A 24,877-nucleotide genomic window follows, 5' to 3' on the forward strand; every position below is an offset into this window, starting at 1 on the left:
GGGAAGGGCTTTGGTGAGTTTGGAAGGTTTCTGAGATGTTTGGAGGTGTGGAAGGGAGGCTGCAGTATTCTGAGGTGTGTGTGTGTGTGTGTGTGTGCTGTAAATTTTTGGGTGTTTTAAGACCGTTATGGAAGAATTTTGGTGTTGAAGGGTGATGAATTTTGTGGTGTTGAAGAAAGGTACTTCAAAAGACTAAAGATGTATACCTTACCTTTACCTGTAACATGTAACGAGCGGCGCTAGTCACCACGTAGTCATTGCGCCTTTAAGAATATATAAACAACCCCAAATGAGTACAAGAACCCAACCTACAACATCATTTCTTTTGGTGCTGCAGGGAGTAGTGGTCCACGCCCTTCGGAACAAACTGATAGGCACCCACCACCACACCACCACCATCACCACCTCAACCACCACCACCACCACCACCCTCCCCTATCTCAAGTACTGGTGTTTTGTGTGCTCCAAGAATTTCCGACAGCTAGAGGATCTGCGGAGGCACACACGAACTCACACAGGGGAAAAGCCGTATGCGTGTCCCTTCTGCGAGCATCGAAGTACGCAGCTGGGCCACTTGAGGGACCATGCGAAAAGAAGACATAACTACACTGGCAAGCTACCCGCCACCTCTTTGACTTCGAGGCCCTCAAGTTCCACCACAACCACTACTTCGTCAGCTCTTGCGGTTCCATCCTCCAAGACTCAGTTGCTGCCTTAGTCACTCTGGCAAGCTACCCACCCACCCACCCACCCACCCACCCACCCACCCGCCTCTTTGACTTCGAAGTCCTTGAGTTTGAGTTCGACTACTACTACTACTACTATTACTGCTGCTGCTCCTGCTGCTGCTACTGCTACTACTACTACTATCACTACTACTTCAGTTCTTGCGGTTACATCCTCAAAGCCCCGACTGCTTCCATGACTACTACTACTACTACTACTACTACTACTACTACTACTACTACTACTACTACTACTACTATTTTTCTTTTTCTTCGTCAATACAACTATGTGAAATAATTCTGTTGTCTTCTTCCTCCTCCTCCTCCTCCTCCTCCTCTTCCGGATCATTTTAATCTCCTTCCTTCCTCTCTTAATCGTTTTACTTCTGTTTCCTCTTTCGCCTTTGTGTGTTCGCTTCCTCTTCCTCTTCCTCTTCCTCTTCCTCCTTCCAGAGTGAATATCATTTATTGACATGGTAGCTCTCTCTCTCTCTCTCTCTCTCTCTCTCTCTCTCTCTCTCTCTCTCTCTCTCTCTCTCTCTCTCTCTCTCTCTCTCTCTCTCTCTCTCTCTCTCTCTCTCTCTCTCTCTCTCTCTCTCTGTCTCATCCTAGTATATCTGTTATTAGTCTGGGTAAGAGTGCGTGTGTGTGTGTGTGTGTGTGTGTGTGTGTGTGTGTGTGTGTTGGGGGGGGAAGGTTCACGTTACACTGTCAGTTTCGTCATTTTCGCGATGAAGAAAAGAAAAATTGCTTATGTGGGAGGAAAGTTTGTGGTACGTCTTATCTTTTCTCCTCCTCCTCCTCCTCCTCCTCCTCCTCTTCCTCTTGAGTGTGAGGTGCCGCCTGTGTGTTGATTCTTGAGGTCAGACATCCTTCTATTCACCTAGTGCAAGAGTTAACCATTGTTCCCAGTCACTCATCACCATTCTGTCCACCTCTGTAGTGCAAGAGTTAACTAGTATTCTCAATCCGCCCCAGCCGAGTAGATTCGCGTCCAAAAATCAAGCAGGAAGGGGTAGAACTGGAAAGAAAGAAAGAAAAAAAGAAAGAAAGGAAAAATGTATTAGCTTAAATTTCGTATTCAACTAAAACCTAAAAATAAAATAAGATAAAAGTTGTAACAATGGAAAGAAAACGGAGGAAGGAGTCTGAAAAGCCCGTTCTTTTTTGTCCTCCCTCCCAGGTGGTGGCGGCCCATCACTCACTAGGAGGAGGAGGAGGAGGAGGAGGAGGAAGAGGAGATAGGTACCCGCAATATCCACAAGGCATCCACATTCACTCCCCCTCCTCCTCCACGCTAAAATTACCCAAAGACAGAGATGGAGGCGGCGGAAGAGTACACGGGGAAAGTGGAACCGAAAAATACCCACACCAGAATATCCACACTGTATCCACACCACTAAACCAAACATGTGCACCCCTCAGCACCCACCCCACCAAAGGTACAGGTGGAGGAGATGGAGGTGCGGATAAACACCCACACCAGAATATCCACACAATATCCACACCGTTAAAACTCACCAAGAATCCATCTGGCCACTACAATTGCCCTTATTGTGGGTATTCCTCCTACGACAAGTGCAAATTGAAGGTGCATGTCCGCATCCACACGGGGGAGCTGCCCTTTGCCTGCCCGCACTGCCCCTACAGATCCACACAGAGCGGCAATGTGAAGTCCCACGTGAAGCGGATGCATGGGGGGGCGCAGTGTAGGGGTGTGGATGGGGGAGGCGGGGAGGGTGTGGGTTAGGGGAGGCTTGGTTAGTGTGTGTGTGTGTGTGTGTGGATGGGGAAGGCCTGGCAGCTTGGGTTAGTGTGGTGTCGTCGTGGTGGTTGGAGAGAGAGAGAGAGAGAGAGAGAGAGAGAGAGAGAGAGAGAGAGAGAGAGAGAGAGAGAGAGAGAGAGAGAGAGAAAGAGAGATGGATTAGCAAGAAAGAGAAAGGAGAAACAGGAACTGGAAGAGAAAGAGAAACTGGGAGAAATTGCTTGAGAGAGAGAGAGAGAGAGAGAGAGAGAGAGAGAGAGAGAGAGAGAGAGAGAGAGAGAGAGAGAGAGAGAGACTTTACCATAATCCATACCTACTTATTTATTTTTCTATGTACATTCAAAACCATTTAATATATACTGAAAATACACGAAACATTTCTTTATTTATCACTCATCAGTACCCCATCCTCTTCCCCCACACACTTTCCTTTCCAACACCCGTAAACCACCTGTTATATTTTCAAGCATAGTCTTCATTCTGTACCTTCAGTTTACTATTAAGCACGGTAACAATACAAAAGAACAGTCTAGCTAAACCAAAACCTACAATCTAACTGAAAATCTCTCCTTTTAAACCCCCAAATGATGAGACTGACAACCTGACAGAAAACGGGAAGTACACCAATACTCAGGAGGTTTAATAAAGGCACCAGTGTAATTTAAAGAGGCACTCAATTAAAATGGGAACTAAAATCGATAAACTAACGAAAAAAATCTCCTTTTCAACCTCAGATAGACAAGACATAAACTAAACTTGACAGAAAACGGGAAATACACTAATACTCTTGAGGTTTAATATTAGAGAGAGGCACCAGTGTAATTTAAAGAGGCACTCAACTAAAATGGGAACTAAAATCGATAAACTAACGAAAAAAAACCCTCCTTTTCAACCCTCAGACAGACAAGACAAACTAAACCTGACAGAAAACGGGAAATACAATGACACCCAGGAGTTTAATATTACAGAGAGAGGCACCAGTGTAATTCAAAGGTCCACTAAACTAAAATAGGAAACACGCTATAAACTAACAAAAAAACCTTCCTTTTCCAACTTTTCAACCCCAAATAGACGAGACAAAACCTAACAAGACACTCCTTTTCAAATACAACTATCTGTAGACCTTTACGTATAACATTCCCTAGTACAGTGTTCATTCTACACCTGTTAATTATTACAAGAAGCACAGTAACCAATCTTTTTACTTTCATTACGGGTTTGTGAATGTCCTTTATTTTACCTGTACTCCTTGCGCTGGTATATGATGCGTACCAAAATAAGGAAAATAAACAATGTGCAAGATCATAAATTGTTTGTCTTCTCTTTTAAACTGCAAATCTTTAACTATTTATTCATTTATTTATCGATTATTTTACTTGGTTATCGTTTATTGGGGGTAATGGAGGGAAGGAGGTGGAGGAGGAGGAGGAGGAGGAGGAAGAAACTGACAGGTATTAAAGAACATTTTTTTTTATGAGCGTTTGTTAATTGTGTATGGCAGAGATGAGGAGGACTGAAAACACCTGAGAAACGTTTTTTTTTTTTTTTAATATGAATGTTAAATGTACGAACGTTTGTTGGCTGTGATGCAATCTTTAAACACCCACTTAGGAAACGTTTTCGTAATGAACGTTGAATCAGGGAACGTTTATTGAGTGTAGGAGGAAGAGGGGATGAGAGAGAGAGAGAGAGAGAGAGAGAGAGAGAGAGAGAGAGAGAGAGAGAGAGAGAGAGAGAGAGAGAGAGAGAGAGAGAGACGGTGACTCAGACTTTCAGGAATTTCCGATTACAGGTGTGTGTGTGTGTGTGTGTGTGTGTGTGTGTGTGTGTGTGTGTGTGTGTGTGTGCGGCTGCCCTTTCATGCATGCACACTTACACACACACACACACACACACACACACACACACACACACACACACACACACACACACTGCTCTTTCCTTTATACCTTTCACCATTCTCTCTCTCTCTCTCTCTCTCTCTCTCTCTCTCTCTCTCTCTCTCTCTCTCTCTCTCTCTCTCTCTCTCTCTCGATATCGGGGCCAATACTTGCTGTCAAGTTTTTATTTATTATCAAAAGCTCCCTGGAAGTAATTAATACCAGAGAGAGAGAGAGAGAGAGAGAGAGAGAGAGAGAGAGAGAGAGAGAGAGAGAGAGAGAATTAAAGGAAAGATATTATTTGTTTTCCGTTTACACTTTTTTTTTTTTATATATTTTCTCACCAATGGAAAGGAAAAAAAAATGTAGCGAATTTCGTTTTTGTGGGAAATTTCAAAAGTTTGTGTTTTTTCCGCCTTTACTTTTTTCACTTTTCATTTGTTTTCGCTCGTGTTTTTTTTTACTTTAGAAGGATTACACTTTTATGGCGCCTGGGGAGGAGGAGGGAGAGGAGCAGAGGGGACGGCAGGAGGGAGGGAGAGGGGAGAGAGAGGACGGGATGGGAGAGGAAGAGAGACAAGAGGGAAGGCGAGAAAGAGACACGACAAGAGAAAGAGGGGAGAGAGAGAGAGAGAGAGAGAGAGAGAGAGAGAGAGAGAGAGAGAGAGAGGAGAGAGAGAGAGAGGAGCATCATATAACGAGAGGAAGGGAAGAGGAAGAGGAAGAAGAAAAACTTAAAACATCCTTTCCTCTTAGTTCTCTTCCACACAAGGCGACAAGGTGAAGCAATCGGTGGAAGCAACTTTTAGTGGAAGGCCTGTCAGTAAAATGAGTTGCTTCTATTTACTTCAACTGCTTGTGTGGCTGACCGGAAATGTGGCTGTGGTAACCTTGGTCTGTGGGGGTGTGGGGAGGTGTGGGGCGTAGCAGTCTTGGTCTGTGTAGGTATGGCGTGGGTAGGTGTGGGTTAGTAACATTGCTCTGTGTGGGTGTGGGGAGGCATGGGTGTAAGTAACCTTGGTGTGGGCGTGGGTGTGGTGTGGGGAGGTGTGGGCGGGGGCGCGCAGACAGTGACCCTTCCCTCTCCCCTCTCCCTCCCGTAGGTGGGTGTGCGGGTGACAGCTTTGTGTGAGGCAGAGCTGGGCGAGCTGGGGCGGCCTCCCTTTCCCGCCCCGCCAGCTGAGCCACGTGCAGGAGGGGCAGGAGCGCGTGTTCCGCTGCGGGCGTCTGCTCCAGCACCTTCAAGAGACGCTGGCTGCTGAAGCGACACATGCGCACAACACACGGGCGAGAAGCCTTATAAATGTACGGGTGTGTGTCTACGCGGCAGGCACCAAGCAGAACCTCAAAATGCACCTTAGGAAACACACAGGGGGAGAAACCGTACCCCTGCCCCCACTGCCCCTACCGTGCCGCCCAGAGGAGTGACCTGAAGGCACACTCACGCACGCACACAGGTGACCGGCCCTTCACCTGTCCTCACTGCCCCCTACTCGGCTGCCCAAAGTGCCGTGCTGCGTCGACACCTTAATATTCACGCCGATAAGGAGCACTACACCTGCCCCAAGTGTCCCTTCCCTCACCACACACCTGCTCCAGTATGACTTGCACATGATGACGCACACGTGAGCGGCGACTGTCAGGTGTGTGGGTGGTGTGAAGTGACTGACACACAGGTACACCCACACAGACACACCTGCATATGATTATTGGGTGTAGTGGGTACATGTGTGGATGTGATGAGGTGTACACACACACACACACACACACACACACACACACACACACACACACACACACACACACACACACACACACACACACACACACACACACACACCTACCTAAACACATCCACGTAACCCACCCAAGCACACCCACGTACCCACACGATCCACATATCGGACCAGTATGGGTGTAGGTGTCGTTAATGAATACGTCCACACACACACACACACACACACACACACACACACACACACACACACACACACACACACACACACACACACACACACACACACACACACACACACACACACACACACACACTAATTTAGTAGGCTTAGTATGGGGTGTAGGCATGGGTCAGCACGGTACACACACACACACACACACACACACACACACACACACACACACACACACACACACACACACACACACACACACACACACACACACACACACACACACACACACACACACACACACACACACTTAATTTATTCCTATCTGTCTATATCTATCTATCTATCAATTCTCCTTTCTTATTTATTTATTTATTAATTCATTCATTCATTCATGAGTAAACAAACATTTCAGCAACAAAAACGAAAAAAAAAAACCCGTCATTATTATTATTATTATTATTATTATTATTATTATTATTATTATTATTATTATTATTATTATTATTATGCTGCCAAAATAAACATAAGGATTTGTACATACGTAAAAACACAGTATTAATATTATATATATAAATAGATAGAGGAAAATATTAGTTAAATCGTAGAGAGAGAGAGAGAGAGAGAGAGAGAGAGAGAGAGAGAGAGAGAGAGAGAGAGAGAGAGAGAGAGAGAGAGAGAGACTAAACGCATATGTAAACAGTTGTGTATTCATTAAAGCACGTGTGTGTGCGTGTGTTCATGTACGTGTAAGTTTTTCATTCCCCCAAAGATGAAAACAAAACAAAAACGAGGCCAAAGAAAACGGAACCGAAATAGAAAACGTGAGAATTCTTATGACAACACGAGAATTTTGAAAGAAAACGAGGAGGAAGGTGTTTTGATTGATGAGGAAGATTGGAAGAGGAAATGGAGGAGGAGGAGGAGGAGGAAGAAGAAGAAGAAGAATGGAAGAGGACGGTGGAGGGACGAGAAGAAAGAGGTGATGAGAAAGAGAGAGAGTAAGAAAGGACGGTGAAGAGAAGAGAAGAGGAGGAGAGGAAGAAAACTAGGAGATAAGAGAGGATGGAGACGGAGGAAGAGGATGAAGGGGAAGGAAAAGGAAAGTGGGGAAAGGGGTAAGAAGGAAATATTAAAAAACAGGAGATGGAAGAAAATGAAAAAAAAGTAACAATGAAAGAGGGGAAAGATAAATGATAGATTGACTTCGATAAAAGAATAAGAGGGAAACGAACGAACGAACAAGGAAAGAGTAAGAAATGAAAGAAGGAAAATTGGTTTGGTTGGTTGATAGCTTCGGAAAGGAGGAGGAGGAGGAGGAGGAGGAGGAGGAGGAGTAAAAATATATGAAAAATATGAATTACTTGATAATCTACGACAAATAAACTAAATAAAAAAGGAGAGAGAGAGAGAGAGAGAGAGAGAGAGAGGAGAGAGAGAGAGGAGGAGAGAGAGAGAGAGAGAGAGAGAGAGAGAGAGATTAACACTGATAGAAAGGAAAAAAAGGCAATAAATTTGAAGACTAGAAGTAAAAAGAAGAGGAGGAGGAGGAGGAGGAGGAGAAGGAAGAGTAATGATATAGACGAAAAACAATCAATAAGGAATCCGAAAATACTTGTACTAATGCAGAGGAGGAGGGACCATACGAGCATAACACCCACGGCAATGGGCGGTGTAGGGGGCGTGGTGTGTATGGGCGTGCGTGGGCGGCAAGAAGCTAATCCACGCCCTCTCCTTGCAGGCTCTTAATGCGGATAAGCCCTTGGCCTACTACTATGCCGCCCTGCACAAGGCCACGCCCTCTGCCCTAGCGCACCCCCGCCCCGGTGAGAAGGCGTTCCCATGCCCGCACTGCCCCTATCGAGCCTCGCAGCGCATACACCTGCACGAGCACATACGCATCCACACAGGGGAGAAGCCCTTTCACTGCCCGCACTTGCCCCTACCAAGCCCGCACCAACTACATCCTGACCAAGCACATCAGGCGACACACGGGGGGAGAAGCCCTTCGCCTGCCCCGCCTGCCACTACCGCGCCGCGCAGAGATCCCACCTGGTCACGCACCTCCGCACGCACGCCTCCATCCGATACCTCTCCTGTCCAAGATGCCCCCTACAGGACTCCTGACGAAGGACACCTGCAGGATCACCTCCGCCTGCACGAGGAGGGGAGGCGCGGCGCTGCTTGCACGCCCTGTGGACTCTGCTGTTGCTGCTGCTGCTGCTGCTGCTGCTCTCACCCCCGCCCGAGGCCACCAAGTGATGTGGGGCGTGGGGCGTGAGAGGCAGAGAGAGTAGGGGTCTCGTCTTGTTATTAGAGATTATGAGAGAGAGAGAGGAGAGAGAGAGAGAGGAGAGAGAGAGAGAGAGAGAGAGAGAGAGAGAGAGAGAGAGAGAGAGAGAGAGGGTGGGTGGGAGGCGTTCTTTAGCAACCGGTAATAGAGAAATATATAAAGAAAAGAGAGAAAAAAATATATACACCTTCGCTTCTCTCATCCAAAGGGAAACAAAAAAAAGGAAAGCACACACACACACACACACACACACACACACACACACACACACACACACACACACACACACACACACACACACACACACGCGCCAGCCAGGTCGCTAATCGGGGCATCTCCTTGCAGGCGGCGGCGGGGCAGGAGCAAGAGAAACCATTCGCGTGTAGTGTGTGCCCTTACTCCACCTACCGGCGCGACCACCTCAACACACACCTGCGCACACACACCGGGGAGCGCCCTTTTGCCTGCCCGCACTGCCCCTACCGCGCCGCCCAGCGAGTGCACCTCAACTCGCACGTTCGGACCCACACTGGCGAGAAAACCGTATCCTTGTAGCCACTGTTCTTATAGGGCCTCGCAAAGGGCGCACCTCCTGTTTCACTTGCGAACACACACAGGCGAGCGGCCCTACCAGTGTCCCTTATGTCCCTATGCGTCCGCGCAGAACTCCCACCTTAAGCATCATCTCAGGGCCGTGCACCCAGGCCACGAGGAGGACCTGACGAAGGCACAGCAGGGACAGACTCAGCAGCAGCAACAACAACAGCAGCAGCAGCAGCAGCAGCAGCAGCAGCAGCAGCAGCAGCAGCAGTCTTTGTCCTACCAGCAGCAGAATCAAGAGCATTTGATGAATTAGGGTGTGGTTGTGTGTGTGTGTGTGTGTGTGTGTGTGTGTGTGTGTGTGTGTGTGTGTGTGTGTGTGTGTGTGTGTGTGTTCGGTTCGTTTCGGGTGTTTTGAGGGCATTCTGCAGGGCATATTTTAAACTACACACACACACACACACACACACACACACACACACACACACACACACACACACACACACACACACACACACACACACACACACACACACACACACACACACACACACACACACACACACATACGTTCCTTTCTCTTTACAAATGACAGCAGGTGTAGAGGTAGAACTGGAGGAGGAGAAAGAGAAGCACGAGACAGTGGCAGTATTCTAAACGCACGTGAAGACTACACAAGTGGAGGAGGAAGAAGAGACACCCTTCTACTAACCACTCCACCCTATCTAAGACAAGTGGAGTAACAAGTGGGAGTACCAGTGGATAACAACAACACTAAATATCCTTTGAAGTCCGACCGAACCTGCCAACAAGGTGGAATAGTTTTTAGACAACCGAAGGGCGTGAGACAAAACTTCCACATGCACAAGGGGGAGAAGCCCTTTGCGTGTCCCTTCTGTCCCTACCGCTCCATCGTCAAGGGGAATCTGCTCCGCCACTTCCGGATCCACGCTGCACAGACCCCACAGCGTCCCCGCCCGTAGAAGGCGCTGACGGAGGGGGTGAAAAAGGGATGTATTAAAATAAGGAGGTGAAGGAGGCGCAGAAGGGCTTGTTGGTGTTGAAGGAGTGAATGTAGGAAGGGACTGGAAGCTGAAGGAGGGACAATGAGGAAGGAAAGGAAGACGAGAATGAAAAGGATGAGGAAGGAGGAGAAATAAGAAGAGGAAGAGGAGGAGGAACAGCAGTCAAGGCGAAAGGCAGGCTAACACACACACACACACACACACACACACACACACACACAAGATAAAAAAAAAAAGATGAAAAAGAAAAAAAATGTAATAAGAAATTTATTGCTTGTTATTCTGATAAATTTTGTTGTTATTATTATTATTATTATTATTATGATTATTATTATTATTATTATTATTATTATTATTATTATTATTATTATTATTATTATTATTAATTATTGTTGTAAATATATACTGAAGTCGCAGGTGTGTGTGTGTGTGTGTGTGTGTGTGTGTGTGTGTGTGTGTGTGTGTGTGTGTGTGTGTGTGTGTGTGGTTCAGAATTATAATGATAGTAATAATAAAAACGTAATTTCTAAACGAACTCTCTTTTAAACCTCCTCCTCCTCCTCCTCCTCCTCCTCCTCCTCCTCCTCCTCCTCCTCCTCCTCCTCCTCCTAAGTCCTTCAGCGCCTTCAGATTAAGGGCTTGAGTTGGGCTTAATTGTGTTGTGTGGAGCCGTTGTGTGTGTGTGTGTGTGTGTGTGTGTAGCAAGGTCAAAATGAAACTGTTGTTTATCTTTCGAGGTCCTTGTGTTTAGGAGGGAAGGGGGGGACTACTACTATTACTATTACTACTACTACTACTACTGGTACCATCTTGAAGGGAGGCAGAGGGAAGAAAGGAAGACAAAGAGGGAAGCGAGAATGGAAAACGAAATAAGAAAGAGAAGAAAAGGATGAGAACGAGCCAATAAACAAAAAGGAAAAGAACAAGATGAAAAGAAAACGAAGAAGAATTATTAGGAGGAGGGGGGGGGGGTGGGGTGGGGGAGGAGAGCGTGAGAGAGAGAGAGAGGGGGGGGGATGGGGGGTCGACAAATCAGTGGTGTTGGGGGGGGGGAGCTTCAGTCTTTGCCCTTTGAAGGAAAAATAAATGTTACCAAAACTTGAAAATAACTTAAGACTTTTGGCACAAATTTTTATTTACGTGTGTTTGTGTGTGTGTGTGTGTGTGTGTGTGTGTGTGTGTGTGTGTGTCTGAGGGTGGAGTTACCTTAAGACTGGCTAACTTCTGCTTTGTGTGTGTGTGTGTGTGTGTGTGTGTGTGTGTGTGTGTGTGTGTGTGTGTGTGTGTGTCCACAAGTGTCAGCATCTGAGGCTAAAGAGCGGCAAATCCTCTCTTTTAGGGCGCTGCGGTGGGCGTGGGCGTGGGGGTGACGGGCGGCTGGCTGTCGAGGCTTGGGGCTGCGGGCGTGGGTACCCTGCGTGGTGGTGGCGGTGGTGGGCTGAACTGCCTGGTTTGTGGGCGTGGGTTTGGCCGCCTGGAGGACCTCAGGCGGCACGTCAGGACACACACGGGGGAAAAACCTTACACGTGTCCTCTATGCACCTTCCGCGCTGCCGTGATGAGCAGCGTGTACCGTCACATGCGTACCGTGCACAGTGTTGACACCCGGGCGCAGCAGGGGACTGGGGGGCCTCCTCACACCTCCCCACCTGACCCCCCCTCGCCCCCGTGGTAGTGTGGGGCAGTGTGCGGGGCGTGGGGTATACCGGTGAGGGCTTGTGTTGTGTCTAAGGCATCTCAGCATTTTGTGTCTCACCAGGTGCCAGTGGGGGGTGTGGGTGTTGAAGGGTGTGTCCATGGTTCCAGGGGTGGTGCTAGTAGTCTTGCATCTTCACTGGGGGAGGAATATTCATGAGAGCTTGGCTAGTCATCGCTGTGGTCTGTGAAAATAGTCCTGGTGGGAGAAAGGGGCTTATAATTGAATCCCGAGGCCCGTGTTTTGAAAGGTTGGTCTTCAAAGGCCACAGAGATGAGTCGGGCTCTCGGGCGTGTGTTTTCCCATTGGTGATGCAGAACCCGTGTCGAACTATCACTAGAATCATGATAACACCCTTGAAAAACCAAAGTACCTTCCATTAGAAACTGTTAACTACCACTAGCCTTGTTAAACTATCACTGTGGTCATGGAAAGCCTTTGAAAACCCCACTCACTGACACTGGAGCCGGTTAGATGTGAAGGCAGGGCGCTGAGGTGCCTGGCAGTACGCCCCCTGTGGTGGTGGTGGTGGTGGTGGTGGTGAGGGGCTAAGCGGTGGGTAGAGTAGTGGTGGTGGTGGTGGTGGGTGGTGGTGAGGGACGTGTACTAAGGCGGGTATTCTGCTTCAGGGGCAGGGGCGGCGCTGTACCGATGGAGGAGTGTCGCCTGCCCCTGCCCGCCTTCCTCTCCCGCCTGGGGCTGCCGGCCGCTCCCCACGCCGCGCCCCTCGCCCCCCAGGCCCCTGCACGCCCCTGGACGCGGCCGAGCTGGACCTGGGGGGGGCGGCGGCACCAGTGTGGGGGTCTGCGGCCGCGGCTTCCGCCTGGCCAATGACCTGCGGCGCCACCTGAGGACACACACGGGGGAGAAGCCCTACCTGTGCCCGCACTGCCCCTACCGCGCCTCGCAGAAGCAGTCTGTCAACAGGCACGTCCGCACCGTGCACTCTGACCTATTCCTGACGGAGGAGGCGCCCCTTGGGAGGACCCCTGCGTCCCTAGCCAATGCTGCTGCTGTCGCTGCCGCCGCCGCTGCCGCCCTCTGCCCCCAGACTCACAGCATACTCCCAGGCCAGGACGGAGAAACTGTAGCCCGCACCGTCACGAGGCGATATCCTGTAGAAGGCGCCGCAGGAAGGCTAGGGTGTGGTGATGTGAGGGTGTGAGGGGCGATGCAGGGTAAGGTCGAGGCAAGGGTTAGCCATGCCTGGCCTGCTGACGAAAGGGCTGACGGAGGAAGTGTGATTTGCTGTGTGCTTGCTTGCTTCTTGTGTGTGTGTGTGTATGTGTGTGCGTGCGTGCGTGCGTGCGTGCGTGCGCGCGTGCGTGCGCGTGCGTGAGCGCCCTGGAGAGAAGTGTTAAACGTGGTGTTCTCCTCCTCATTCTCCCCCCCACCTATTCAAATTGCTGCTTCTTTGTCATTGTAATGTGTGTGTGTGTGTGTGTGTGTGTGTGTGTGTGTGTGTGTGTGTGTGTGTGTGTGTGTGTGTGTGTGTGTGTGTGTGTGTGTGAAGTCCGTTGCTTCATCCCAGACAGGTGTTGTTAATTTTTTTTGTAAATAAAAGTGTCATTATATTTATTGTATTATTATTATTATTATTATTATTATTATTATTATTATTATTATTATTATTATTATTATTATTATTATTATTACTACTACTACTACTACTACTACTACTACTACTACTACTACTACTACTACTACTACTACTACTACTACTACTACTATTTCGTCACACACACACACACACACACACACACACACACACACACACACACACACACACACACACACACACACACACACACACACACACACAAAACATTTCTGAAGTAGCATAAGGAAATGAGACGAGAACAACGACAAGTATAAGGGAGAGTATAAGGAAGGTGAAAATGATGACCAAGAGGAACAGGAATATGAGGGAGAGGACAAATGGCACACGGAAAGAGTACATACTATAAGGAAGGTAAATCAGTATAAGGAAGATGAAAACTCGTAACAAAGAGACGAAAGATGTATAAGGAAGAGTTTAAGGCGGATAAGTACAAGGAAAAGGATAAATAAGGTAATGGAAAGGAGCACGGAAGAGGAGTATAAGGAGGAGGAAGAGGAGTATAAGGAGGAGGAAGAGGAGTATAAGGAGGAAGAAGAGTATAAGGAGGAGGAAGAGGAGTATAAGGAGGAGGAAGAAGAGGAGTATAAGGAGGAGAAAGAGGAGTATAAGGAGGAGGAAGAAGAGTATAAGGAGGAGGAGGAAGAGGAGTATAAGGAGGAGAAAGAGGAGTATAAGGAGGAGGAAGAGGAGTATAAGGAGGAGAAAGAAGAGTATAAGGAGGAGGAAGAAGTGTATAAGGAGGAGGAAGAGGAGTATAAGGAGGAGGAAGAAGAGGAGTATAAGGAGGAGGAAGAATACAAAGACACTCGTATAAGGAAGAGTGAGAGGGACGTGAGGAGGAGGAGGAGGAGGAGGAGGAAGAGCGATATGAGGAAGATGAAAAGAAACAGCGAGACCGTGTAAGGAAGTGGAGGAGGAGGAGGAGGAGGAGGAGGAGGAAGAGGTGAAGGGATGTTAGGAAGAGTATAAGGAAGATAAAAGGAAGAGGGGCGTGAGGAGGAGGAGGAGGAGGGATACAAGGAAGAGAGTGAGGAAAATGAAGGGACCACAGAGGGAGAGTGAGAGTGGGGTGAGGGGTGAGGGGTGAGGAGGAGTGAGAGGGGCGAGGCAGAGTACGGGTGAGTGAGGCTGGTCATCTCGTTCTAGGGCCGGTGTTGGCGGCGGGAGATGGTGTGTGGTCTGTGTGGGCGTGTCTTCCGCTCCTCCGTGGATCTGACGCGCCACATCCGCACCCACACCGGGGAGAAGCCCTTCCACTGCCCGCACTGCCCCTACCGCGCCGCCCACAAGAGTAACGTGCATAGGCATATCCGCACCAGGCACTTGCTCCTGCACCAACACCAGCAGGAGGGGCAGCACCAACCCCCCGCCCACTGCCTACCCACGCCCACGGCACTGGACCAGCCGCCCTCATAAGTGTGGGCGTGCATAGGCTGGCCGTGAGTTACCTGGGCTCCCGGGAAGGGGCGCACACCTATGCCTCGGGTTAATTAGCGCTTTTGGTGGGTGGTGGTGGTGGTGGTGGTGATGGTGGTGGTGGTTGTGGTGGTGTGGCAGACACTGATGGGCGGTTGTCTGTTGCAGTGCGGGCGTGGGCCGGGGACGCTGCTGGCTGTGGCTGACGCCTCCCGTCTGGTGGGCTGGGCGGCGCGGGAGGCGGGCGTGGGAACCTCGTCGTCTTCGACCTCGTCGGCGTCGCCGTCGTCGTGGTGTCGCGGCGTGGCGGGGGAGCGGCACTACTCGTGCGGCTACTGCTACTTACAGCTCCCGCTCCCGCGTGGACCTGGACAAGCACATCAGGACGCACACTGGCGAGAAGCCCTTCAAGTGCCCCTTCTGTGTCTACATGTCCGGCGACAAGAGCAACTTTCGCAGGCACATCTTGGGCGTGCACAAGATTAAGTACGCCGACCTGGGCCCGCAGGCCCCACTCAGCCTGCCCCGCCCCCAAGGCTGCGCCCCCTCACTCTCTGCCCAAACTGTCCCCGCCCCAGGTGTCCGCCGCGCCCCAAGTGCCTGCCGCGCCTGCCGCGCCCCAAGTGCCCGCCGTGCCCTCTGTGTCCAAAGTGTCCCCTTCCTCCTTGCCCGCCGCGCCTTACGTCCCAAGCCCCACGCTGCAGGCCACGCCCCAGGGCCCCCCGCTGCAGGGCCGCCCCCCAGGAGCGCCTTAGCCCCTCTCCCACACTGACCCCGGGCACCGTGCAGCAGGTGACCCCCGCCCCGCAGCGCCTTGCCACGTCCCCCACCCACGCCCCCCGCGCCCTACCGCACCGACAACACCCACGCCTCGTAGACTTGACAGGGCAGGGCTAGGGCTGTGTACAGTGCCTGTGTGGTGGTGGTGGTGGTGGTGGTGATGGTGGTGGTGGTGGTGGTGGCGGGCTGGCGTGTGGTGGTGAATCCTGATGTGGTGGTTTCCTTGCAGCCACGCGGCGGTGCCCTGACATTGGCGGCGGCGGCGCGGCGTGGACCCTACCCTGGGGGGCTTACCGGACGCGCCCCCCGGCCCCCCCGCCCAGAACAGTAGCCGGGGGGCGGAGGGGGGGGAAAAAAGCCCTTGTTCTGTGAGTGGTGCTCCTACAAGGCCTTCAGGCGGGGGGACATGAACAAGCACCTCAGGATACACACGGGGGAGAAGCCCTTCTGGTGCCCCGCCTGTGACTTCAGGTCCGCGGACTCCAGCGCGCTGCACAGACACGTGAGGGCGCGGCACCACCACTACTACCAACCCCAGCACCACCTACCCCACCAGCAACCGCCCCCGCCGCCCCCACCACAGCAGGGGCCCGCCCACATGCTGTAACAACCAAACCACCTCAACATGACCACGACTACCACCACCATCACCACTGCTGCGACTACCACCACCACTTCTACCACCATCACCATTCTGTGTGTGTGTGTGTGTGTGTGTGTGTGTGTGTGTGTGTGTGTGTGTGTGTGTGTGTGTGTGTGTGTGTGTGTCGCCTCTGCACCTCCCCAACTCTAAAGGAGGAGGAGGAGGAGGAAAAGTAAACATTATCAGACCTGTTGGCCCTTAAGAGGCAGGTTTGTGATAAGCCACTCTATCTAATCTAAAGGAAGAGGAGGAGGAGGAGGAGGAGGAAAGGGAGGTCTTTTATCTCCTCCAGAAAGTATCTTTTGTAGGAAGAGAAATTGGAGAGAAGGGAGGGAAAAAAATGGAGGAAAGCATAGACATTGGAGAGAAGAAGGGAGGGAAAAAAATGGAGGAAACGAGAAAGGGTGTACTGAAACCTCCTCCTCCTCCTCCTCCTCCTCCTCCTCCTCCTCCTCCTCCTCCTCCTCCTCCTCCTCCTCCTCCTCCTCCTCCTCCTCCTCCTCCTCCTCCTCCTCCTCTTCATCTTCATCATCCTTCTTTACCTGCTGAAGAAGAAGTAAGAGGAGGAGGAGGGACAACAAAGGAGAGAAAAAAATGGTGGAAGAGGAATAGAAAGAGAAGGAAGAAGAGTATGGAGGACAAGAGGAACTAGAGAGAGAGAGAGAGAGAGAGAGAGAGAGAGAGAGAGAGAGAGAGAGAGAGAGAGAGAGAGATACAGAAAAGAAGTTGAAGAAAGATGAGGGAGAAAGGTGATAACTGAAGGAAGGAAAGAAGGAAGAGAAGAGAGGAGGGAAGGAAGAAAGGGAGAGAGAAAGAGATAAAGAAATGAAGAGATGAGAGGAGGAAGGGTGGAAAGACGTAGGAATGAAGGACCAGAGAGAGAGAGAGAGAGAGAGAGAGAGAGAGAGAGAGAGAGAGTCTTTCAGCGGGAGAAGTAGCGCTCTTACCTGGTTAGGAATATGAGAAGCCTTACCTGTTTAGGCCTAAGTAAGGGAAGGAGGCCTATAGTACCTCTCTCTCTCTCTCTCTCTCTCTCTCTCTCTCTCTCTCTCTCTCTCTCTCTCTCTCTCTCTCTCTCTCTCTCTCTCTCTCTCTCTCTCTCTCTCTCTCAGGAAGGATGAAAGGACAGGCTGGCTTAGGGGCGTTTCGCTTCTGAGTAGGGAGGATGGCCTGAAGGAGAGAGAGAGAGAGAGAGAGAGAGAGAGAGAGAGAGAGAGAGAGAGAGAGAGAGAGAGAGAGATTGTCCTTTATATTCCAAAGAACCAAAGAAAACTCTGCCACTTCAAGAGAGAGAGAGTGAGAGAGAGAGGGGGGAGGGGGGCCGTTATGAAGGATAGAAATAGGACAGTAAAAGGGGAGGAAGAGGAAACAGGAGAAATGTATGAGAGAGAGAGAGAGAGAGAGAGAGAGAGAGAGAGAGAGAGAGAGAGAGAGAGAGAGAGAGAGAGAGAGATATTGCCTTATGCGGTATTTGTAAGGATAATCTTTGTTATTGTTGTTATTATTTTTCTGTCGTGTATAAATGAATAAATAAATACATAAATACTTCAATAAACAAACAAATAAATAAACAGATTACTAAACAAATAAAGAACATAAATAATGGACCTGTGAGTTTTGCTTCCTACCTGTCGAGTGATTAATGAGAGAGAGAGAGAGAGAGAGAGAGAGAGAGAGAGAGAGAGAGAGAGAGAGAGAGAGGGGGGGGGGATTATGTATGTATATATATTCAGAGGACGAAAAGAAAGTTAATTTGTAATGTCATGAATCAGCAAACACACACACACACACACACACACACACACACACACACACACACACACACACACACACACACACACACACACACACACACACACACACACACACACACACACACACACACACACACACACACACACATCTCAATTTGTACCTCTGGAAGAACGAGGGGGAGGAGGAGGAGGAGGAGGTGGTAGAGGAGGAACAAGAGGAGAAAGACGCGAGAGGAGGAGGAGGAGGAGGAAATGCGAGAGAAGGAAGAACACGTGTCACTTCTGCAGGAGGAGGAGGAGGAGGAGGAGGAGGGGGGCTTCCAAATGAGGGAGCGAGTGGAGGAGGAGGAGGAGGAGGTGAGGAGAAGAGGAGAGAGATAGAGAGAGAAGAAAAAAGTAAATCAGATCCATAACGGGATAAAATGGAGAGAGAGAGAGAGAGAGAGAGAGAGAGAGAGAGAGAGAGAGAGAGAGAGAGAGAGAGAGAGAGAGATACACAGACGACCAAAGAGAGACGAAAGAAAAGCAAATAACTAAAAAAAGAAAGAGGGAGAAGAAAAATACAAAAAAAAAAAGAGAAAACGAGATAGGGAAGAGAGGGCAGAGAAGAAGAAGAAGAAGAAAAAAAGTAAAAAATCAAAGAAAAATAATATAGGAAGATCGAGAGAGAGAGAGAGAGAGAGAGAGAGAGAGAGAGAGAGAGAGAGAGAGAGAGAGGGCAGAGGGCAGAGGCAGACCAGCGCAGGATTTGACGCATTTCTCTCCTCATTGCAGCGGGGTCTGGCCACTCTGATGGGCAATGTATGTGGACTGTGTGGCCGGGCCCTTAGCTCCACCTCGAGTCTGGAGCGTCATCTTCGCTACCACCGGGGGGAGAGACGCCACGCTTGCCCCCATTGCCCTTACCGCGCCGTGGCCCGAGATAAACTGGTCCGCCACCTTCACACGCACACAGGTCACAGGCCCCACCGCTGTCACCTCTGCCCCTTCGCCGCCATTCAAGCTACCGATTTAAAGAAACATATTAGGAGTAAACACGCTGCTGATGTTTACCTTTCGTCCGCCGCCATGGTTCCTCCGCCCTCTGCCGCTCCGCCTTCTGCGTCCTCTGCTTCCTCGTCAGCGCCTTTGTCAGCAGCGTCCGGAAGTCACTCTCTCGCTTAATTAATGTGTTTTGGTGTGTGGTTTGGTGTGTGTGTGTGTGTGTGTGTGTGTGTGTGTGTGTGTGTGTGTGTGTGTGTGAATATTTTTTTTTTTGTGCATGCGTATGAGTCTCTCTCTCTCTCTCTCTCTCTCTCTCTCTCTCTCTCTCTCTCTCTCTCTCTCTCTCTCTCTCTCTCTCTCTCTCTCTCTCCTGGATGCAAGGTTAAGAGCGGATAAAGGATAAAACGAAGATAATTGATACAGGAAGGAAGGAATGATAAATGGAAGTGAATAATTGAGAGAGAGAGAGAGAGAGAGAGAGAGAGAGAGAGAGAGAGAGAGAGAGAGAGAGAGATGAAATAATATATGCAAGTAGATTATTATTATTATTATTATTATTATTATTATTATTATTATTATTATTATTATTATTATTATTATTACGAAAGAATAAGTACTCGTGAAAAAAAATTATCTTCCTCCTCCTCCTCCTCCTCCTCCTCCTCCTCCTCCTCCTCCTCCTCCTCCTCCTCCTCCTCCTCCTCCTCCTCCTCCTCCTCCTCCCTCCCCCAAATGACTGTAAATTAGGAATGGGGGAGGGGGGAATTTAAGGAGGAGGAGGAGGAGGAAGAAGCAGCAGAGGTGTTTCTCTCGTTCATCATAATTTGCAGTATATCTTCTTTCTCCTCCTCCTCCTCCTCCTCCTCCTCCTCCTCCTCCTCCTCCTCCTCCTCCTCCTCCTCCTCCTCCTCCTCCTCCTCCTCCTCCTCCTCCTCCTCATGTTTTAATCCTCTCTTACATCACCATCATCATCTGCTTCATCATCATCATTTCCTTCTTCTTCTTCTTCTTCTTCTTCTTCTTCTTCTTCTTCTTCTTCTTCTTCTTCTTCTTCTTCTTCTTCTTCTTCTTCTTCTTCTTCTTCTTCGTTCTCGTGAGGGAGTGGCGGGAAGGAGAGAGAGAGGAAATGAATGAAGCAGGAAAGAGGGGGAGAAGTGAAACCCTGTGTGTGTGTGTGTGTGTGTGTGTGTGTGTGTGTGTGTGTGTGTGTGTGTGTGTGTGTGTGTGCGTGCATATATTTAACACCCTGTACTCACACCGCCTATACAAACCGAGATGGCAATCCTTCGCCTCGTCGCCAGTCAGCGCCCATACAAGCCCTACACACACACGTATACACACCCGCACATCCTATACACACCCACACATGGCCTATAGAAACTCGTAGCATTTATATACGTGAAAAAAAAGGGGGAGGGAAGCTGCAGGAAGCCATGAGGCCTACACGTGGCAGTCCCTGTATGATCCTGCGTATCAAAACCCGGCACTTATTCTATGCACATTGATACAAACCCCTACACACATCCATACAGCGCCTCAGTGTTCCTACACCCTACACACCCATACGCATCTTTTGTATACCACCTCAGCTAAGTCTGTCTATACGCTTACCGTCTGTGTATACCGCCAGAAGCCACCCATACACACACCGACTATCTGTACCACCCTCAGTAACCACACACCACACGCCGCCTGTGTATGCCGCCCTAGACAGCCTTCACACACCCAGACCGCCCTAGCCAGCCCCGCCTCGCCAGGTCGGCCCTGCACTGCAAACTTATCGAGGTTCCTTTCATTTCCTTTGCAGTTGCAAGGCCCCGACCTGCCGCAGAGGGCTTGGGAAAGGTTATCAGAGAGCCTGGCTGCGCGCTTGGCAAACACCGCATCATTGCGCAGACTAGGGACGGCGCACACCACACACGCAACACACGCCGCCACTGCAGACCGCCCACACCTTTGTCCTATCTGCCCCTACCGCGCCACCACCAGGGACTCATTGGCAAGGCATATACGGACGCACACAGGGGAGCGCCCATTCAAGTGTTCCTTTTGTCCCTACCGAGCGATCCAGAAGTCTGATGTTGATAAGCATATTAGGCGAAGACATAAAGACTCCATTCCCGCCTGGCCTGACCCTTGCATCGTGTCCGTCTATGGGGGCACCGGTGCTTCTTCCTCTTCTTCCTCTTGGTCTCATATCCCAACGCCCTCCACGCCAGTACTCCACCAGCCCGGGCAGGAGTGACTGCAGAAGGCGCTGAAGGAGTGTCTGCGTGTCTGTGTGTCTGAAAGTTCAAAAGTTTAGTGTGTGTGTGTGTGTGTGTGTGTGTGTGTGTGTGTGTGTGTGTGTGTGTGTGTGTGTGTGTGTGTGTTCGTTTGTGTGATTGATTCTTGTTTTTGTTTTATTTATTTTTTTGTTTGGTTTCTCTCGTCGTTCTTGTCACTGCCACGCGCTTAGAAACACGATGAAGGAAACACACACACACACACACACACACACACACACACACACACACACACACACACACACACACACACACACACACACACACACACACACACACTTTTAAGTAATTAAGAAGTCGCCAGTACTTACAAAGAGGAGGAGGAGGACGAGGAGAAGGAGGAGGAGGAGGAGGAGGTTGTTTGAAGAGTTGAAATAAACTGGATATTGTCAGTCTCCTCCTCCTCCTCCTCCTCCTCCTGAATGTAAAATAGAACACAAAACAAAAAAAAAAAAAAAAAAAATAAAAAATAGTAGCCATATTTTGTGCCATTCTCCGTTTTCTATCACGTGATCTGAATTTTAAGGGGGTTATTATTAATATTATTATTATTATTATTATTATTATTATTATTATTATTATTATTATTATTATTATTGGTCTCGTAATGCAAAGACAATCACAGTTTTTAAGAACATGTAAATGAATATTTATTAATTATTATTATTATCATTATTATTATTATTATTATTATTATTATTATTATTATTATTATTATTATTATTATTATTATTATTCGTAGTTTCGTCTGTGTGTTTTGCTATAAAATAAATAACGTGCGTAACATTTTAATAAACTATATATTGTGTTATTGTGTTATTTCATTGCTCAGACAGACAGACAGACAGACAGACAGACAGACAGACAGAGGAAACATATCACTAAGGAAGAGATTGAGGACAAAAACAACTGATAAAAAAAAACGAAAAAAAATATATGAAGATGGGAAGAAGGGGAAAAAAAAGGGATCAAGGGGACGAAAAATGTTTGTGAAAGAGAACACAGTGAACTTAGGGAAAAGGGAGATAAAGGGGAAAGTTAATGGGGGAAAAAGAGAAGGGAGGGGAAATTTTAAGAGGAAAGGGGGAGGGGGAAAAGTTTGGGAAGGAGGGGAAACTGTGACAAAAAAATATGGAATGGAAAGAAAGTGAATGGTAATGAGAGAGAGAGAGAGAGAGAGAGAGAGAGAGAGAGAGAGAGAGAGAGAGAGAGAGAGAGAGAGAGAGAGAGGGAAGGGGGTGGGGAAGAAAGGGAGAAGCAAAAAAAGTGACAAAAATATAACAAAAAAATAACAGAATTTGAATAAAGTGAATGAGAGAGAGAGAGAGAGAGAGAGAGAGAGAGAGAGAGAGAGAGAGAGAGAGAGAGAGAGAGAGAGAGAGAGAGAGAGAGAGAAAACGAAAGCCAAAAAAAAAAAAAAATATCTTACGATGCTCTTGTCTTGGCAGAGTGGCGGTGGTGGAGGAGGAGGAGGAGGAGGAGGAATAGGAATAGGAAGTGGAGGAGGAGGAGGAGGAGGAGGAGGAAGACGAGGCACGGGAGCAGCACCACCACCACTATCACCAATGGCATCAGTAATCGCAAGGTTCGGGGAGTCTCCTGTAGAAGACGCTGAAGGGGAGGAGCGGAAGCCTTACCTGTGCTCCCTGTGTCCCCACCGCGCCCGTCGGAAAGACAGTATGATCAGACACCTCAGGATGCACACTGGAGAGCGCCCTTATCGCTGCCCCCAGTGCTCCTACGCCGCCATACAGAAGAGTGATCTGGACAGGCACCTACGTTCACGCCACGCCCATGCCTCCTCCCACTCCGCCCATGCCTCCCACGCCTCCCTCCTGCCCCCGCCCCAGCCGCTTGTCGTCTTCCAGCCTCAGAATCTTCTCACAAGCCGCCCCTCCACTCATGAGACGCGTCGCTAAGTTGCCTCTGCTACGCTCTCGTGTTCGTTTTCTTCTTCATCTTCGTTTTCTGTGCCTTCTTCGTCTTCGTTTTCTATGCCTTCTTCGTCTTCTTGTTCCTCATCGTGTGGTTTTCTGCCTTTCTTCTTCTTCGTCTTCTTCTTCTTCGTCTTCGTCTTCGTCTTCTCCTTTTTCTTCGTCATGTGGTTTTCTGTATGTTTTCTTCTTCTTCTTCTTCTTCTTCTTCTTCTTCTTCTTCTTCTTCTTCTTCTTCATCTTCTTCTTCTTCTGTAGTTCTTTTCTTTCTTTTCGTGTTTTTTTTCTTGTTTTCGTTGGTGTGTTTGTGTTTTTTTCGTTCTTTTTCGTCTCTTCTTATTGTGTTTTTGTTTGTTTCTATGCTGTTTTGTTTTCTTTTTCTTGTTTTTTGTTCTGTCTTATTCAAATTCTCAGTTTTCTTCTTCTTCTTCTTCTTCTTCTTCTTCTTCTTCTTCTTCTTCTTCTTCTTCTTCTTCTTCTTCTTGTGATTTTTCTTTTTACCCTTCTTTTCCACTATTTTCTTTTCCTCCTCCTCCTCCTCCTCCTCCTCCTCCTCCTCCTCCTCCTCCTCCTCCTTCAGGGTAAGATGCCACACCTGCTTCACACCTGAACATATTACCTGTGTGTGTGTGTGTGTGTGTGTGTGTGTGTGTGTGTGTGTGTGTGTGTGTGTGTGTGTGTGTGTGTGTGTGTGTGTGTGTGTGTACCTTGCTCTCCAACACACCTGTCTATCATAATTAACTGCCTCCTTATCTGTCTACCTGCTCTTCACACCTGCGCGGTTGCAAATTTACACACCTGTAGAGTTTTAATCAACGCCATACGTGACAAAACGAGTACACACCTGAAAACACGCCACACACCTGTTTTATACTTTAATTACTACTTTCCACATCTGTCTTGCCACCTACAAACCTGCCATGCTTTAATTAGTTGTTCTGTACACCTGTCCCTCTTTCCACACTTCTACACCTGATAGAGACCTTAATTAGCAGTCCACACACCTGCCTCTCCCTCCACATCTGTTTAAATCTTCAAATAACACCTTACACACCTATTCCACACCTCTTACACCTGCTAGAAGCCTTAATTAACAGTCCACACATCTGTCTTTCACTCCACATCTGTCTCTAAAGCATTAATTATTTCACACACACACACCTGTTTCTTCTTCCACACACCTTCCCGCCTTCCACATCTGGTTGTATATTCCACACCTGTTGTCTCACCTAATTATCAACCCTTCTACATCTGCGTCCACACACCTGAAGGGTAAATAAGATCAGGAGAGTTTTGAAGAGATAGAAAGAAAACAAAAGTGAAGAAAGGGAAAAGAGAGTGAAGAGGGAAAATATAAATAATGCAAAAGGATAAATGAAAGTGGAAAGAGAAAGAGAGAGAGAAAACATTGAAGAGTCAGAAAAGAGATGAAGAGAGAGGGAAGAGAATGTGTAATGATAAACAAACTAATGAAAGAGAAAGAGAGAAAATAATGAAGAACGAGAGATAGGGAGAGAGAGAGAAAGAGAAAAAAATAAAAGTGTAATAGAAATAATGGATTACTTCTAATTCCTAACCCCCCCAACCCCCCCACCCACATCATGACCCCCAACACGCGACATGACA

General features: G+C 48.6%; 2 protein-coding genes across 2 annotated transcripts in view; both read left to right on the forward strand.

Moving 5' to 3' along the window:
• LOC135094934 (zinc finger protein 296-like) overlaps positions 1–24,877 on the forward strand; it is a 72,182-nt gene that overhangs the window by 17,873 nt on the left and 29,432 nt on the right. The window lies entirely within an intron of this gene.
• On the forward strand, positions 5,546–13,408 carry LOC135094871 (zinc finger protein 513-like). The gene is given in 8 exon segments (XM_063995345.1): positions 5,546–5,856; positions 5,858–5,968; positions 8,191–8,538; positions 8,919–9,125; positions 9,238–9,413; positions 11,735–11,809; positions 11,898–12,016; positions 12,446–13,408. Coding segments are annotated over 8 exon segments (1,773 nt in total). The 5' UTR covers positions 5,546–5,673; the 3' UTR covers positions 13,000–13,408.

This window comes from Scylla paramamosain, chromosome 47, assembly GCF_035594125.1.
Source record: "Scylla paramamosain isolate STU-SP2022 chromosome 47, ASM3559412v1, whole genome shotgun sequence".
Taxonomy (NCBI): domain Eukaryota; kingdom Metazoa; phylum Arthropoda; class Malacostraca; order Decapoda; family Portunidae; genus Scylla; species Scylla paramamosain.